This window comes from Sus scrofa, chromosome 1 (assembly GCF_054392235.1).
Source record: "Sus scrofa isolate SSC_HxYL_T2T_F1_AM1 chromosome 1, Sscrofa_HxYL_maternal_Yorkshire_Landrace_v2.0, whole genome shotgun sequence".
NCBI lineage: Eukaryota > Metazoa > Chordata > Mammalia > Artiodactyla > Suidae > Sus > Sus scrofa.
Genome location: NC_139383.1, coordinates 280,898,859 through 280,917,656, shown reverse-complemented (window position 1 = coordinate 280,917,656; position 18,798 = coordinate 280,898,859). Strand labels below are relative to the sequence as shown.

The 18,798-nt window shown below is 45.7% G+C and overlaps 2 protein-coding genes across 5 annotated transcripts in view; both read right to left on the bottom strand.

The window, feature by feature from the left end:
- The window catches only part of RALGPS1 (Ral GEF with PH domain and SH3 binding motif 1), a 334,371-nt gene that overhangs the window by 293,931 nt on the left and 21,642 nt on the right, over positions 1–18,798 (bottom strand). Inside the window, exon 2 of one of the 2 annotated variants that reach the window (XM_084996167.1) lies at positions 7,731–7,846. The exons of the other annotated variant lie outside the window; for it this stretch is intronic. The gene's annotated coding sequence lies outside the window, so the exon portion shown is untranslated. The remainder of the gene's footprint in view (positions 1–7,730; positions 7,847–18,798) is intronic. 2 annotated transcript variants of the gene reach the window in all.
- ZBTB34 (zinc finger and BTB domain containing 34) overlaps positions 11,745–18,798 on the bottom strand; it is a 28,696-nt gene continuing 21,642 nt past the window's right edge. For all 3 annotated transcript variants that reach the window (XM_021069173.2, XM_021069179.2, XM_021069158.2), the window contains one exon: positions 11,745–18,296. In XM_021069173.2, the coding sequence (XP_020924832.1) occupies positions 16,772–18,286 (1,515 nt within the window). In that variant the 5' untranslated portion in view covers positions 18,287–18,296 and the 3' untranslated portion in view covers positions 11,745–16,771. The remainder of the gene's footprint in view (positions 18,297–18,798) is intronic.

Below are 18,798 nucleotides of genomic sequence, written 5' to 3'. Positions count from 1 at the left end.
CCTTTGCTGTGAAAAAGCTTTTAAGTTTGATTAGGTCCCATTGGTTTATTTTTGGTTTTATTTCTATTGCTTTGGGAGAGCATCTCTTATTTTTAATATGCTCATGCATAGCATCTAGGTTTTCCTCAGTGAACATGGATTCTTTTGTGACTTATCAAAAAGTTATTGTAAACCCAATCTTAAAATGAGAAAAGGATCTGAACAGTTAGTTATCCAAAGAAAATATACAAAGGACCAACAAGCACATGGAAAGATGCTCAATATCTTTAGCCATCAAGAAAATCCAAATCGAGACCACAATAGCATACCACTTCACATCCTGTACCATTAGGATGGCTATAACAAATAAAATGGACAATAACAAAGGTTGGTGGGGAGGTGAAGAAATTGGGACCCTCAAATACTGCTAATGGGAATGTAAAATGCTGCAGCCACTTAGGAAAACAGTCTGGTAGTATCCAAAAAGTTAAACATAGAGTTACCATATAACCCAACAATTCCTAGGTATATACCCAAAAGAATTGAAGCATAGTCCATATAAAAACTGGCACACAAATATTCATAATAACCACAAAGTGGAAATAAAACCCAGTATCCATCAACAGATGAATGGATAAATAAAATTTGATATAGCCTCCATTTATATAAAATGTCCAGAACAGGCAAATCTATGTGGAGAGAGAGGAGATTCGTGGTTGTCTAAGGGTGGGAGGATGCAAGAATTGGGGGTAATGGCTAAGGCATATGAACTTTCTTAAGATAATGAAAATATTCCAAAATTGGTGATTGCACAACTCTGTGAATATACTAAAAGCCATTGCCTTGTATACTTTTAGTGGGTGAATTATATACTATATGAATTTATCTCAATAAAGAGCTGTTTTTAAAAGTTGTCAGAGGAGTTCCCGTTGTGGCACATCAGTAATGAACCCAGCTACTATTCATGAGGATGCAGGTTTGATCCTGGCCTCAATCAGTGGGTTAAGGATCTGACTTTGGGAGTTCCTGTTGTGGCTCAGAAGTAAATGAATCCAACTAGGAACCATGAGGTTTTGGGTTCGATCCCTGGCCTTCGCTCAGTGGGTTAAGGATCCGGCGTTGCTGTGAGCTGTGGTGTAGGTCGCAGACATGGTTCGGATCTGGTTTTGCTGTGGCTGTGGCAGAGGCCGGCAGCTGTAGCTCCGATTCAACCCCTAGCCTGGGAACCCCCATATGCCATGGGAGCGGCCCTAAAAAAAAAAAGGATCTGGCTTTGCTGTGAGCTGTAGTGTACGTTGCAGATGTGGCTCAGATCCTGAGTTGTTGTGGCTGTGACGTAGGCTCTGATTCAATCCCTAGCCTGGGAATGTCCATACACCACAGGTATGGCTCAAAAAAGACAAAAGAAAGAAAGAAAAAGAGGAAAGAAAAAAAGAAGAAAGAGAGAGAGGAAGGAAGGAAGGAAGGAAGGAAGGGAGAAAGAGAGGTAGGGAGGAAGGAAAAAAAAAAGGTATCAGAAAGTCTGATCAGTCATCTCATCCTCATGCTCAAACATTGTGTAACAGAGGGTGGAGAGGATCTTAGCTGCATCTACCAGAGCTCATGGGTCACCACGCGACAGTAGGATGTGCTTGTGGAGTGGGCCAGCTCTAAATGAGGGGAAGGAATTTTTGAGCCATGGTAGGAAAGGAGGGCTGAAAAGTCATCAAGGTCAGGCCCGATGCCTCCATATAGGATGGTACTTCGTGGAGAGCCAAGCTTTGGGACAATTGAAAGAGCTGGGTTTGTTTTTTGGGTTTTTTTTTGTTTTGTTTTTGTTTTTTTTTTGTTTGTTTTTTTTTTTTGGGTTTTTTTTTTTTTTTTTTGGCCACTGCTGTGACAATGCTGGATCTTTAACCCACTGCACTTCAAGGGAACTCAGCAAGAAGCTATTTTCATTAGCGGCGCTGATCAACAAGGAAGCTAGACTCTAGGGAGGCCCCTATAATCCTTACCTCCTGATGTCTATGGGCTTGTGTGATACCCTTCCCTGAGTATAGGCAGGACCTGACTTGCTTTGAAATAGTAGAATAAGGGAATTCCCGTTGTGGCGCAGTGGTTAACGAACCGACTAGGAACCATGAGGTTGCGGGTTCGATCCCTGGCCTTGCCCAGTGGGTTAAGGATCCTGTGTTGCCGTGAGCTGTGGTGTAGGTCGCAGACACAGCTCAGATCCTACGTTGCTGTGGCTCTGGAGTAGACCAGCATCTACAGCTCTGATTAGACCCCTAGCCTGGGAACCTCTATATGCCGTGAGTGCGGCCATAGAAAAAGACAAAAAGAAAAAAAAAGAAACAGTAGAATAAGGCAAAGGTTTTAGGGTGTATGTGATTATTTCACATAAGTCATAAACCATCTGGCTAGGAGACTCTCTTGCTAGTTTTGAAGATACAAACTGCCATACTGTGAGTTTCCCTATGAAGGAGAAACAGGCAGCAAGAAACTGAGGCCCAGAGTCCAGCAGCCTGCAAGGAACTGAATTTTTCCAGTAACCATGTGAGCTCAGAAGCCGACCCCTCCCCTGTCAAGCCTCACATGAGTCTACAGCCCTGGCCAAAATATTGATTTCAGCCTTGTGAGACCCTGAAGCAGAGGGCTTCATAAATGCATAGGAAATGACGTAATATTTCCTCTCCAAATCCCTGACCATCTAGCCAAACCATTAGCCATTGCGCATGAATCTATATATACCCACACTTCTGGTCATCTCTCAGTCCACGCAAAATTGACCATCGAAGAAGGTGGAAGGATTTCTCTTTGCACCATCTCTCAAAGGTACTCTTGCATTGCACTGAGACTTCTCAGCAGTCCATATCTAGAAGGTGCCTACACAGGTGGAGATTAAGGCTTTAAGTTTAGATTAAGGTAGAGAAGGCCACGCAGCAGGAGTAGATACTATGGGTATATAGTCACCTATTCATGCAACATACAAAGAGAATCTTCTGGACATTCTTTTTTTTCTTTTTTTTTTTTTTTTTTTTCTCTAGGGCTGGACCTGCAGCATATGGAGGTTCCCAGGCTAGGGGTCGAATTGGAGCTGTAGCTACCGGCCTACACTACAGCCACAGCAACACCAGGTCCAAGCTGCATCTTCGACCTACACCACAGCTAATGGTAATGCTGGATATTCAACCCATTGAGCAAGGCCAGGGATCGAACCCACAACCTCATGGTTCCTAGTCGGATTCATTAACCATTGAGCCACAGTGGGAACTCCTGGACATTCTTAAATCTGATCTTTCATATACCATTTCTTTCCTTCTTTCTTTTTCTTTTCTTTTGTTCTTTCTTCCTTCCTTCCTTCCTCTCTTCCTTCCTTTCTTCCTATGGGTATATAGTCACCTATTCATGCAACATACAAAAAGAATCTTCTAAACATTCTTAAATCTGACCTTTCATATGCCATTTCTTTCTTTCTTTTCTTTCTTCCTTCCTTCCTTTTCATTCTTTCATCCTTTTAAAGCCACACCTGTGGCATATGGAAGATCCCAGGCTAGGAGTTGAATCAGAGCTGCAGCTGCCAGCCTACACCACAGCCACAGCAATGCCAGATCTGAGATGCGTCTGTGATTACACCACAGTTCGCGGCAACGCTGGATCCTTAACCCACTGAGGAGGGCCAGGGATCAAACTCGCATCCTCATGGATCCTAGTCGGGTTCATTATCACTGAGCCACAACAGGACGTCCTCTCGAATACCTTTTCTACTTGATAATGGGTTTCTGCTGCCCATGCCCAACCTTAGGGCTCAGTGGATCAGATAATACCCAGTTCTTCATGGGCAGTTCAGGCCCATGGTGACTCAGTGCTCCAGTATTAGGAAAATGAGATTTAAGAAAAAAAAATTTAATGAAGATAATAAATAATAGTACCCACCTTACAGAGTTGTTTTGAGGCCTCAAGGAAATAATGCATACATAGTGCCTAAGATATTGTCTGGCACCTAGTAAATGTTTAATAAATGGCAGCCCTCATCGATTGGTACCACCAATAGTAGTGAGCGCTTCCCACGGAGGTCTGCTGAAAACGAATGTGCTGAACACGTCACATTTGAGCACACTGCTTATGTCTCATTGAAATAGAGCAGCACCCTACTCGAGACATCAGTCTTTACCCTTAATGTCAGTAAGCCAGTCGTAGATGCAGACCCACTTCTCTATATTCCAAAGTCGGGTTTCTAGGGGGACAGGCTAAGAGCTGGCCCCAGACCCTGATGAAGTCCCCACGGCAATCCCCCTTGGAGCTAACTGGCTGACCTTCCCTTAACACAAACCTCGCTCTCTGTAGCAATATTCTCTGTGAAAAAGCCTTTTTGATTTTGGCATTTCTACAGTAGACACTCCGTAAGTATTCATTGAACTGAGTTCTACTGCCTCCCCATGGACACAGGGTAAATCCAAATTTCTTAGCTTGAAATAAAATATACCTGAACATGTGGCTGCCTATCCACCCTCATCTCCTAATTGCTAGCATTCATAAAGCATTTACTCTGTTTTATCTCATTAAATGCATGATCTCATTCGATAAATATAGAGATCTATAGGTATTAAATATAGAGGCCATTATGTGCATGTTATTATGTAACATAATATCATATGTTTTATATACATGTGTATACTTTAACCTACGTAGTCTCACACAACATATGTTCTTTTGTAAGCTGCTTTCCCACACTCAACATATGTCGTGGATATTTCTCCATGCCTTAAAGGTTTTATACATTGATACTATCATTTTAAATGAATCCTTACAATAGCACGTTAGGAATGTATGAGATTTACTGCTGGATATTATAAGGGCTTATGACTTTTACATTTTAGAAGCAACACTGGATGAGTAAAGTTATATGTCTTCTGTTACTTGTTACACTCTCTTTGTAGGTTAAATTCTTAAAAGTAGTACCACGCTATCAAAGGAAATATGCATTTAAATTTTTGAAACGTGGTGCCAATCTACCTTCCAGAGATGTTATACTGACTTACATTCTCAACATCAGGTTATGAGTGTTCATTTCTCCCCCACCATCATCAATGCTGGATATTGTCAATTGAATAAATAGAAAAATGGGAGTGCCTGTTAGGGCTCAAAGGAAACAAATCTGACTGGCATCCGTGAAGACACAGGTTTAATCCCTGGCCTTGCTCAGTGGGTTAAGGATTCAGGATTGCTGTGAGCTGTGATGTAGGTCGAAGATGTGGCTCGAATCTGGCATTGCTGTGGCTGTGGTGTAGGCTGGCAGCAACAGCTCCGATTTGACACCTAGCCTGGGAACCTCCATATGCTGCAGGTGCAGCCCTAAAATAGACAGAAAAAAAAAGAAGAAGGAGACGTTCCCATTGTGGCTCAGTGGCTAACGAATCCGACTAGGAACCATGAGGTTTCGGGTTCAATCCCTGGCCTTGCTCAGTGGGTTAAGGATCCAGCGTTGCTGTGAGCTTTGGTGTAGGTCACAGACATGGCTCGGATCCCGTGTTGCTGTGGCTCTGGCATAGGCCGGCAGCTACAGCTCCGATTGGACCCCCAGCCTGGGAACCTCCATATGTTGCGGGTGCAGCCCTAGAAAAGGCAAAAAGACAAAAAAAAAAAAAAAAAAGAAGAAAGAAAAATGGCCTCTTATTATTGCTTTGATTGCTTTCTGCAGAGATAAAGCATCTTCACTCTGTACTTATCAGCCTTGAGTATTTCTTATGGGGATTGCTTCTTCAGGTCTTTCCCTTTTTATTTTATGTTGTGTTATCTTTTCGTCTTTTTAGGGCCGCACCCGTGGCATATGGAGGTTCCCAGGCTAGGGGTCCAATTGGAGCTATAGCCACCTGCCTAAACCACAGCCACAGCAACGCCAGATGCAAGCCGCATCTGTGACCTACACCATAGCTCATGGCAATGCCAGATCCTTAACCCACTGAGTAAGGCCAGGGATCGAACCTGCAACCTCACGGTAACTAGTCAGATTCTTTTCTGTTGCACGACAACAGGAACTCCTCCTTTCCCTTTTTAAAATTAGATTTTTTTCTTATTAATTAAAAAAAATCTTGTTCTATGTGTGGCAAAGGTTTTATCCTAAATGTGTAGCGTTTTGTTTTGTTGTTTTGCCTTGCTAAACATTTTTTTTTTTTTTTTTTTTTTTTTGTCTTTTTGGCATTTCTTGTGCTGCTCCTGTGGCATATGGAGGTGTCCAGGCTAGGGGTCGAATCAGAGCTGTAGCTGACGGCCTACGCCACAGCCACAGCAACACAGGATCCGAGCCGCATCTGTGGCCTACACCACAGCTCATGGCAACGCCAGATACTTAACCCACTGAGCGAGGTCAGGGATCAAACCCGCAACCTCATGGTAACTAGTCTAGTCAGATTCGTTAACCACTGCACCAAGATGGGAACTCCTAAACATATTTTTTACATTGAATGTAACCAACCTATTTTTCCCCCTAGAATTCCTTTTTTTTTTTTTTTTGGTCCTATCCTTAAAAAGATCTTCCCTGCTGCAAAAGCAAATGAGCCATCACCTCATCTTTTTTTTTTTTTTTTTTTTTGTCTTTCTGCCATTTCTTGGGCCTCTCCCACGGCATATGGGAGGTTCCCAGGCTAGAGGTCGAATCAGAGCTGTAGCTGCCAGCTTACACCAGAGCCACAGCAATGCAGGATCCGAGCCGTGTCTGCCATCTACACCACAGCTCATGGCAACGCCGGATCCTTAACCCAGTGAGCAAGGGCAGGGATCGAACCCGCAACCTCATGGTTCCTAGTCAGATTTGTTAACCACTGCACCACGACAGGAACTCCCCTCATTTTTTTTTTTTTTTTTTAGTCTTTTTATGGCCAAATCCATGGCATATGAAAGGTCCCAGGGAAGGGGTCAAATTGGAGCTGCAGCTAGAGCCTTTGCCACAGCCACGGCAACTCAGGATCCAAGCCACATCTGTGACTTGAGCCACACAGCTCGCGGCAACACCAAATCCTTAACCCACCGAGCAAAGCCAGGGATCGAACCCAAGTCCTCATGGATCCTTATCAGGTTCGTTACTGCTGAGCCACAGTGGGAACTCCTGCCTCTTTTTTTAAACGAGTTCTTTCATGGTTTCATTTTTCTATCATTCACTATGTAATTCACCTGAATTTTGCTTCATGATCTTGCTCCCCCTCTTCACTTAGCTGGGCCTCCTCCCTAAGACGGGGTCTCTCCTGGTCCTCCTTCCTACAGCAGGACATAGGTTCTTTAGAGAACTCAAAACCAGTCACAGGCAGTTTTAGCCCTAAAGCCGAGGCCTCTATTTACAAGATGTGTCCACTGGCTCCAGCCAGTGAGTGAAATTTATTTCCAGGGAAGAACCAGCTGCATTTCGTGCTTTTTCACTCCCAGTGCACCAGGGCTGGCAAAGGCTCATGACCATGTAACCCTTTTCAGAGACAACAGGAACCACCTTAGTTCTATGGTCTGGAGTCTGAGTGGTCATCTTAGTGCCCAGGACAAAGACGCAAGATCCTCTGCCCTTCGAGAGATTCCAGGGTTCTCAGGGTTACCAGGCCCTGCTGCTGGCTCCTTTGGGGGAGGGGGTTGATGGGAATCAATGAGGCTATAAGCCTCCACCATCCACACAGAGCCCCTGAGAAGGACACAGCTCCATTTGGGCTTAAATCCAGATAGCAAAGGACACTTTATAAAGGACAGCATTTGCACAAGTAAAATTGCAAGCAGAGAGGTGCTGGCCTTACCTTCAAGGTGGAAGTCTCCAGTCCTCACGGGGATTACAGCTGGTCATCCCCTGACTGCACTTGGAAGTGGGGCCCTTCAGCAGAGCGTGGTGGCTGGAGGTCCCTGGAGGCCTGTTCTGGGGAAAGAGGGATCGAGGAATGGACGGAAAGAAGGGAACGAGCACTTCAGTTAGGGAGCACCTTTCGCAGTCCCATTTCACCACCAGCCTGGTCAGGGGTCGACAGGTAGGAAGGAGTGAGCAAGGTCCCCGCAGGGGGGCTCAGTTGTGTTGAAAGAGCAAAGGCAAAGTGGTATAAAGCCAGAGACTGGTGCCATGCCTCCCCTCTGCGAGGATGCTGCACGCAGGCCATGAACCCCTTTTGCTGGGCTGAGGTAGCACCACTGCCTGGGAGGGTCAGAAAGCCTGAGCACCCTGGAGAATCAGCCGTCACAGGGAGAAGATGCTCTCAAAGGGAACGGAGTGAGACCTCCGGGGAAATTTCAGGTGCAGAAGTCCAGCCTACGAGCCCAGATCTCTGCAATGAAAGATGGCTTTTGATTCTCACATTAATATTTGGGAAAGTAAAGGGAGAGAGTGAAGGAGCTAAGGGGTCAAAAACCACAAAAACAAAAAACAACTGAAAACCGCTCCAGCCACCCAGATGTGTAATGAGTGGAACATTGGCAGACAGACTAGTTGAAGTAACAGTCACACAAAAGCAATTTTTTTTTTTTTTTTTTTTTTTTTTTTTTGCCAAAAATGTGTTCTTCCAAGTTATGGATTCCACTACCTCTGCTCCAACACGATTCTGTCAGAAACGTCTCAGAATAATATTTACTAAAGCCCTGGAGAGAGGTGGGCAGAGAGGGGAAAGACATCCTCAGGCCTCAAATCTAGAGAAAATATCTCAAGTCACATTCAGCCCAGAGAGGCCCAAAGAGAGGGCTGGAGGGAGCCGGCATGCTGCCCTTGAGTATTTAAATCATGCCAGGTCCTGTGGTGTAGACCAGAGAGCCAAGGCTCCAACTCCAGCCAGGCAAGTTTTGGGGCTCAGGATAAGGAGGGACTTTCTATCATGGCAAGCTGTCAAAGGGGAGTCCCTTGGGAGGCAGCCACTGTCCACAAGCAAGTAGAAACTGGGGATTACGTATACGGTCGAGCATAGGAGTCCCCCTACCGGGAGGCGGGGTGGAGATAGCCTGGGAGGGCCCTCCCCACTCTTAGGGGAGTGCAAGGGTCTTTCCCTCCCACGTGTACATTCTGGGGAAGAGGTTGGAACGCCACACGACTTACCCAGAGTTCCCGTTGTGGCGCAGTGGAAACAATCCAACTAGGAACCATGAGGTTACGGGTTCGATCCCTGGCCTCGCTCAGTGGGTTAAGGATCTGGCGTCGCCGTGAGCTCTGGTGTAGGTCAGCCCCTGTAGCTCCGATTAAACCCCTAGCCTGGGAACTTCCATGTGCCACAGGTGCGGCCTTAAAAAAAAGAAAGAAAAAAAAAAAAAGACTGACCTTCTGATTTGCACATTTTAAAGAACACACACACACATCACCTGAAGATGCTGCAAGCAAACTTGCAGGATCTATTCTAGCTCAAGAGTCCTGAGCTATGCACAGCCACAAAAGGGGTCCAGGGGAACCTGAGGAAGGACAAGGCAAATCTTCTGTCAGGACTCAGAGAGGAGTGCCCATGGGGTGATAAGAGTGCCATGGCTGAGGCCAGTAGGGATGAGCATGTGGTTTTGAGTTGCCTGGCCCTCCCTGCCTCCACAGCAAAGCAAGGTGGGCCTATCTGCACAGCCCGAGGTAGCAGCACGGCCAGTAGTGACATCTAGCCAGCTGCCCCAAAGTTACTACCCCCTAGAGGCCCAGCCCGACTGATTCGATCCAAGCTCCACTAGGGCAGAGGCAGGAACAAGAGAAGCCCTGGTCCGTTTAAGGGCCCTCTTTCAGAGATGAGGGACGCGGCACCTGTTCCAGGTCTGAGTTGGAAAGAGACAGCTCTGTCGGTCCAGACTCAGGCATGTTGCCCCGGGGTTGACTGCCTTATAATCCAGTTAATTTAAACATATACTGCCTGAAGTTCCCACTGTGGCACAACAGGATTGGCAGTCTCCGCAGCACTTGGGACACAGGTTCCATCCCTGGCCCAGCACAGTGGGTTAAAGGATCCGGCATTGCCACAGCCACGGTGTACTCGGCAACCACGGCTCAGATCTGATCCCCAGCCTGGAAAACTCCATATGCCGTGGGGCAGCCAAAAAAGATTTTAAAACAAACAAACCCCATATACCTTACTCCAATGCTATTTTAGAATAATCACACATTTTTCATCAATGAAGGCTGGACCAGCAAGCTTTACTGTACACCTTTCGCCAAGCACAGCCATCACCCGGTGAGGGCTCCATAGGCACTGGCCCAAGTCGATCAGTTCTGCAACACTGGTTCCCAGGGAGGTGGCCTCTCTCTGCCATTTACTTTGTGTTCTGAAAAGTTTTGAGCCCCATTTGCTGACAAAAGTTATGCAGGCTAGGCCTGCCTTGCAGAACAAAAGGGAAAAAAAAAAAAAAACCATCATGGAGAAACTTAATTATGAGTCACTGAAGCTTGAGGGGTTTTCGAGGAAACGATCAGGGGAACGGTGGCTGCTGACATCTAAGGGACATCACAGACACCCGGAAGCCAGGCAGGCTTGGCCGGTGGTGTGAATTATAATTAGAAGAAACCAAAGTGAGCGAAGATCGTGACTTCAGGACAAATGAAGAGCCAGCTACTGCCAATGGCTTTGCCGGCAGTGCAGCTCAAGGTGGGGTACACATCTGCTCCAACTCAGCTCGTCTGCTTCAAGTGGTGTTCCCATTTCCAGGACCACGTTCCTTGGCCATTACTCCTCCATCCCTGCCTGAGAGGCTCATCCCTGATTCTTGACACTGGGCTACTTATCCAGCCTTAGGGAAAAGCAAACCCACAGAAGCCACTGCCTTCCAACTTACTTGAGTCACAAGAGCACAACTCCATCATTTTAGGCCAACTGGGACTAAAGAAGGTGTCAGACAAAGGTATGGTTACAAGCGGGACCTCCAGATTCACAAGCCAACGCACCTTCTCCATCATGTCCCTGGGACCTGCGGCATCCCCAGGCCCCCAGCTAGCAACGGAGCTGGTTCTTACACTGTGCACCTTCGCGCTGCCCCCTCGACTATAAAGGAGCCCTGGTGAGAACCCGTTTGACAGCAAGGAGCAAGTCAGCTCTAACAGCACAGGAGCCGAGATTAATCCTGACCCGTTTCCCAACCCCAGCCCTGCTTGATCCTCCCAGAACCTCCGCATTTGCTCATTCATTCAATCCTTACTGTGCACCTGCGGCGGTGCCAGGTCCTGTGCTAAGGATAGGCAGGTTAGGGAGACGGCCCAGGAGATCCCAGCTGTCATGGAACTTAGAGGCTAGAGGGAGAGACATTAATTGAATAATCTCATGAATCAATATACAATTACCCATTTCTCAGAGCAACAAAGTGTACCGAAGGGCAGGGGCCTGACCTAGAAGGGCTGCTGTAGGGAAAGGCTCCCTGCCTGAGGGAGGCCTGGGCTAAGATATATGAAGACTTCTTCCTACAAACAAGAAATGGGGGGTTTCACAGAGGCTTCTGTGCCCAGGAGGGACCCTGGGTGCTGCTGGGTTTCCGACAGTTGGAGACAGGGCACTTGCACCTCCAGGCTCTGTGGTGGGGGTGAAAGGGCACATTCGAGGGAGCCAGGGGCATTTCTGCAGGAAAGCAGGGAAGGATCCACCAGCGACGCTGGGTGCAGACCTTGACCCGTGACGAGCTAGTCTTTGCCGCACAAGAGAATGATCAGACATTTATCTGCTGCTTTCTCCTCTCTCTAGCACCACAGTGGCACAAGAGCTTCTTATGAAACCCTAACCTTTCAAAAACAACGGTTACAGAAACTATGACACTGCAGATGTTTGTTAGTGCCTGTGAAACTCAGGAGGCCAAAAGGGGCAAACACAGAGGGCGACCACAGCACATTTGCTCTAGCAGCATTTTTATTTACAAACAGCAATTTCCATTGACTTTATACCATAAAAAAGCCATTTACAAGCAAGAAACAAGAATTCAGAACAAAATTAAGCAGCACTGAAATATTCATGTCACAAATCTAAAACAAAATGAATACAAGAGTAAAATATCATTTGAATAAATAGTCTTAAAATTCATGCTATAAAATAATCCTTAATGGCAAGTTACTAGTTGATACAGCATCCGCTTAGCTAGCTTCATTTACTTCATGTGGTGATGAAGTGTGGAGTCGTGAGGTTACCAGTTTATATTGCAAGATAATGACACTGTGTTAAGTCATTCAAATTGCTCAACCATTTATAACGGAAAAAAATGTTAGCCCTACTAATAAAAGTGGTGAGAGAGATGGTTTTCACATTAGGAAAATGGTCATTCTCGGATAAACCAGGTTAAGTTTACCTCTTACTATAGTCAGGGCAGCAACCAAAGGCTTGGGCAGCAAGTCCAAAGGTTGAATTCACAGCATACTTGTCACTGAGGGGAAGCAAGAGGTCTGGTTACTGAATCTGCTGCAAGGCTTCCTCCAGGACTTGATCGAGAACTACAACGGCCCTGTCTGTGCCAGACCCAGAGGGGAACCAGAGGGAACGGGGTTCTCTTGAGGGCCGGGAAGCCAAGCACTGGGCAGAAACAGTGGAAAACACTCTGGCACTTACTGAAAAGACAGATGTGACATGTGACAACCATTACAAACTTGGAACAATATGAATGACTCTTCTGAACTTTCAGTTCAGTTGCACTGAGTAATATGAAATCTATGATTTATGAACTAGATAGTTTCATATAAAGAATTTACATAATTCCCCAATACTTTCATATATAAAATTTAATAAATAACCCTGACCAGTCTAGAAGCACCATTCAAGGGGCATGTGCCCTTGGAAAATAGTTTAGGTGTTGCATATTTGAGTCCCTTTCAGTGGAGGCTTCACAGGAAACCATTACAGAATTCAACAATAACGATGACAACGACAACAACAAAATCACAGTAACTAATGGAAAACATTGTTAAAATAAAATACATGGATTATTCTTTAAAGTAAAGCTCATTCACATAGATGATTTTCGCCGCCCCGCCCCGCCCCCAGCCCTTGTTTTGTGTTCCTGCAAATTCTTCCTAGAATCTAGGCTGCAAAAACAAAAGTAAAAACAAAACCACACACAAAAATATGCAGGCCTATGGTCTGGGCTAAGGGAAAAACAAAGACTTGGTTTTAACTGCTATCATCAGAAAAGACATCTACTCATGCTCTGGAAGATTCAGAAATTACCAATTTCGTTCTACAGTATATTCTGCTTAACAGTGAACTGACAGTATCCTTTCTGTTTATTTCAAAACAAAACAAAACAAAACAAAAAAACCGAACAAACAAAAAAAAAAAACTGCCAAGGCAAAGCCAACTGGGAGGCTTTCCATGGACCCCCAAATTAACTCGGCTTCATATACTGTATTTACAAATATAATTTCTAAATGTATTTACAGCTTTAGTAGAAATGAGAGGGGAGAGAACTGATTAGAATGAAAATAACTGTTTAAAACCACAAACATCAGTAAAAGTATAAAATTCTTTGCTTTCACAGTTTGTAATAACAGGTTAGACACCTAGAGAAAAGGACGCTGTCACTGTCTTCACATTGTCTATGTAGTTGAAAAGGTAGCTCGAGAAGAGACTCAATTATGAACAAACCTCTCTGAATTCAGGATATATTTTACTGTAAAAGATTTCTTCACATATCACTTTCATCTTAACTGATTTTTGCATTTGTTATAAATGAAACATCTAACCTAAAACTGTACAGAAATAGGGACTTTGCTTTCCAAAAAGAGTTGCTCTAAGGAGTTACACAGCGGACTTCGTCTGCGGAGACGTGAACTTCGGGGGAGAGAATGTTTCTGTTCTGTGGTCACGTGAATCCTGGCACATCCTCAGGTGACAAGGCACAATTAGGTGCTGCTGCCTGATGTGAATGGAGTTAACCTCTCGCTCGCCGTGCACACGGAGAAGCACGCCGGCGCGCGGGCTCAGAGAGGCCGCCCGGCCCTGTGCTGCTTCGCGTGCTGCCTCCCTCGAAGCCCTGTGGAACCTTACAGTACTGTGTTATGGCTTGAGAATTCTTTCTTAACACTGCTAGCAGTGGAAAGGGTAAAGTGTTAGCAACATGAATGGGAGCAAGTGGAACTTGCAAGATGTGGACTCATGATCGTTAGAGAGAAACTCAATCAATTTTCTGCCCCTTATAACAGTCCCATTACAATGTCTGAACCTGAACTGTACAATCAAAGCAATGTCTATTTTTGTCAAAGACAATTTTGGATAAGTCACTCTTTGGTAAACTCAAACCAGTTAAAACAAATTTACAAGTACAAAGAACTCCATGTAAGGAAGGTTAAGACTGACACAGTGACAAGAACCAGGACATTCAAGGTGCTTGCCCCAAGGGCCTCCCCTCCGAACTCGTCTCACTTATTAGAGGATGCTCTGGAGACCTCTCGGAAGGCCCCCAGCCTGAGTGAAAAGGAGGTCCTTCCCTGAGCCTGACCTCTTCTGTCCTTGATCTGGGCATTTCTTGTCACAAACTTCATGTGTATCACAATACAAATTTTTTGCATTTAATTCTTTGAAAAAAAAAAAAATCAAAACCAAACTTATTCATGTAAGGAAAAAAAAAAATCATCACAAACATTTACCTGAAACCCCAGAACATATTTAAGTGGGTAAACACTTGGGGTCCAGCCTCCCCCTGAGGCACACGGCTTTGACAGGAGTGGAGCAAGTGCTTCAGGGAGAGAACAGACCCCTTACTTAGGCAGTCTGACAGGAAAAGGCATACTCTATACCCGATTAGCAAAAGCCGCTCCTCGGAGCAGCAGAATTTGCGTGTCTGGACGCAGTAACACTGACGTGGAGCGCGGCAGTCCACGCGTGGACAGATCCCATGTGCTCGAGACGCTACTGCTGCGCGGCTACCGCCCCGGGGCGGGGGTGGCGTGGGGGGTGATCCCGCACGGGGGCCTGCATGATTTTTTCCCCCAAAACACAAACAAAGCAAAAAATCCCCAAACACCCTCCACCCCAACTCCATTCTTGGTATTTTAAGAGCCAAAAAAGCATGTGGAAAACCAGCAAACATCTAGTTTCGTATTCTTTAACGCCTAGCCTGAGGTGGGGCTTTTTGCTTTCGTCTTTCTCTTAGGTGGTCTGTGCCCTTCTGTGGAGACGCACTGGTTCTGAGTTTTAGGACCAAGGTTCTCCAGCGGAAGAGTCTGGAGCGCAGACATCTCCCCCCGCGGCCTGCAGCACAAACCCACCGCCAAATTGCTTCTAAAAATTACTCTGTCGGAGTATACAGTACCAAAGCAATCTTATAAAAAGCCCGTTTTGTATACCAGAAGCACACGGGTGAACAAAAGATAAAACTGAAGACACTTCCTAAAGTACTAATAAAACCTTCCCCAAACAGGACTGGAGTATGTTTTTATACAGTAATGTGTTTGCCAGCACATGCTTTTGAGGTCTTTTTTCAAGCTATAAACTCGAGAGGAAAAAAGCTGTAATTCACTTTTACCGTTAGATTTCACATTTTCTACAACTATACTGACCTAAGAGATACAGAACATAAAAAATAGCACCACGTGACCCAAAAAATGGTGACACACAGAGATTTGGTGACACACAGAGTATCTTAGAGGGCTTTTTGACTGTTGGTTTCTTGAAGCAGGAAACACTGAGAGTGGGGGAGCCACGGAGGCTCTCGTCAGCACACACAATACTAAGATAGATATATTGCTTGCAATTCCCGTAGAGTATATCTTTACAAAAAGTACAAATTCCAAGTTCTGCAGTTTCCCTGGGAACTGCATGTAGAAAAAGTTGCTGTGCACCTGAACTGGCTGTGTGAAAAGAGAAAGAAAGAAAGAAAGAAAAACCCAAAAAAACCCACAACACTGTTTGGAGAATTTTGTAGACAGAACTACAAATCCCTTTCCTTTAGTGTGAGCGCTAACTCACGGTAGAGAGTGATTCAGATTTAGTTACCTGGTATGTATGTTTCTACAGTACGGAATGAAGGTAGATTTATTTGTAGGCCCAGTAAAAACATTGAAAACCACTGCTCCTTTGGGGTTGGCTAATATAACACTACAATATGTAAAAAGGTCAGCACCACGGCTTGTCCAGCTTCCCTACTGGACAACTAACAAAAATTCCAAATGGTTTCCAACCAGAGTTGAGTACATTTTATGGCATTTGGTTTATGTGTTTGTCATGAAGCAGAGCTGTGAACACTGTGATTTGCTTTGCTTGCTTTTGGACACAATGAGTAATATATATGAAAACTTACTAACATTCTTTCGAAAGGGAAATAAAGGGGTAAAACCCTAACATAGGTAGGGACGAGACAGAGTCAAAAGCCCTGTTCACATTGTATTAAATTATATATTCTTCTTACATTCACCTCAACCAGAATAAAATCAAATTTGAGAATGTATATATACTATATATATAATAATCGCTTTATTATATATATATATAAATCGTCTAACTACCCCCTAAAAGTAACTTTAAATTAGAAAAGGTTACCCATTTGTATCAGCTGACGGTACCCCTGTCTCCCTCCATGGAAACGCACTGCTGCCAGTGCACAATGAGAGCGTGTGCCCCTTGGCAGAGAACGGAGGGTCAACCAGTTGGCATAGCTAAATCACTGGCAGATTCTGGATGAAGAGTTCAGCCAAAGAGGAATACTGTCAGCCCTGTTTTCCCTGGATACGTTGCCCTTCATGCTTTGAACTGCTTGGGGGAGGGAGGGCAGGGGAAAGGAGAAACACAATGAGGTGTTCCTTCCAGAAACCTCAGAAAAACTGCCAAGAGACCAGGAGATTTCCAGATGGCTGGGACAACCAAAGGTTACAACAAAGCAAATCACAAATAGGCATTGATTAATGTGCTTTGTGTGGGTGCACGTCTTTACCATCTTAGTCAGGAGCATCCGACACCGTGTGAATTTCCATCCGGGAATCTAGGGCCATCTCTGAGGCCGATGCATCGTTTTCTAGTTTCTGTTCCACGTACACATCTGTTCTCTCGGGGGACTCCATGCGACTCCTGACTTCGGCGACGCCGGGGTGGTTTTTCCGCAGGTGCTGGTTGAGGGTGCCTTGGAACGGGAAGCACTTCCCGCAGATCTCGCAGCGGAATGGCTTGTCGTCGGTATGGCCCCGGATGTGGTACTCCAGCTGGTCCTTCCGAGTGTACTTCTTCCCGCAGAACTTGCACACAAAGGGGGTGATGCCCATATGGAGTCGCATGTGCCTGTCAAGGCTTCCCTTCTGGTTGAAGGACTTTCCACAGTAAATACAGATCAACCTCTCGTTGTACGGGTACCAGTGACCTCTTGCACTCCTCTCCCGGGGACTGCTCTCAAAGCCCGGGTTATTCATCATAGCTTCGCCGTCGGAACCCTGGACCAGGCCCTGCAGGTCGCTGTGCAGATGGACAGATAGGGCCCGCTTCTGGCGGGCACGGCCTCCTCGGAAACAGCTCAGCATGGATCTGGATGGGCTGGAATTACTCAATCCTCCAAAAGCTTCGGATACGCTGGCTGGCTGCGAAGCTGCCTGGGAGTAGGAATACGCGTGCTGGAGCACAGAACCATAGGAACCCACGTTCACCGCCACGACTTGTTCCCCATCAACCATCTCGGTGTGGTACCCATCGTCTCCCAGGGAGGAGCTGTCGGAACAGCTGGGCCGGTCGGACTTCTCCATCTTCACTTTGACCTCGGTGATCTGGCTCTCCCTCACCAGCAGGTCCCCTTGCTCATGGTCCCCCTCTATCTGGATCTCATACTCAGAGACGCTCCCACTGCTCCCTCGGTCCGAGTGCCCTTCCTCCTGTAAACGGCTGCGCAAAGCTTTGCTGGGCGTAGTCTCCATCCGGAGGTCACTGCTTGCGGTGGGCTGCCGTACCTGAGAGCAGTATGGAGGGGAGATCTCAACCGGGTTGGCAAAGAAGCTGCTGTCTTTAACTCCGTTCCGACTCTCTGGAGTCTCTTCAGCACCGACGGTCACAGAGTCCACGTCTCCAACACTGATTTTTGAATGGATGCTCTCTAGGATCTGCGTGCACTTGTCAATGACACACTGCATCTGAAGGAAGCTGGCTGCAGTCAGAAAACTGACAACATCCTTCAGCTGCAAGGACATTCTTCCAGTGTAACAAAATGAAAGCAACTGTTCAAACACATTGGGGTTTTTAATCACTGATATTGACAAGCCACTCATGGTACTTAGTGCTGAATGGTCCCGGAAATAGGGGGAGCTGGCCGCGAGGACCGCTTTGTGGGCTCGGAATGGCTGACCCTGAATGTGGACAATGATGTCGCATAGTTTCCCTTGCAGGCGGAGTTCGTTTAGCTGGCTCAGAACGGTGCTGCTGTACTCGGGCACATCAAACTGAATAAAACTGCTGCTGTCCATTTCTACTGACATGAAGTGCAATCTGAGGAAACAGAGAGTTTCATAATTCACCAGTGACTCCTCGCCAAGTACAAGCGGCATAAACACAACTTGCAAAAATACCGCCACCACCACCACCACCAGGGTCTGTCTAATCATTTTTCTTCTTGCTTATTTTCAGTCTCTCATGTCTTGGCTAATTCTCCTAAAGCTAAATAACCTAATGATTAATTAACTTAGTGTCCTAATGGCCTAACATTCACCTTGATCAAGGTAAAACATGTTCTATGCCACAGGGCCATTTTAGCTCCAACTGAGAATGTGCTATCCTTTTTAGGAAACAGATTTCCCTATTTCGCCTACCTTGGAGGATTTGAAGTACTCTGTAAAAAAATAAGTAAATTTATTTTAAAAAATGTTCTACCTTATTTGTATATTTCCAATTGGTATTTTTCTTTTTTTTTTTGTCTTTTTTTTTTTTTTTTTGTCTTTTTGCTATTTCTTGGGCCGCTCCCGCGGCATATGGAGGTTCTCAGGCTAGGGGT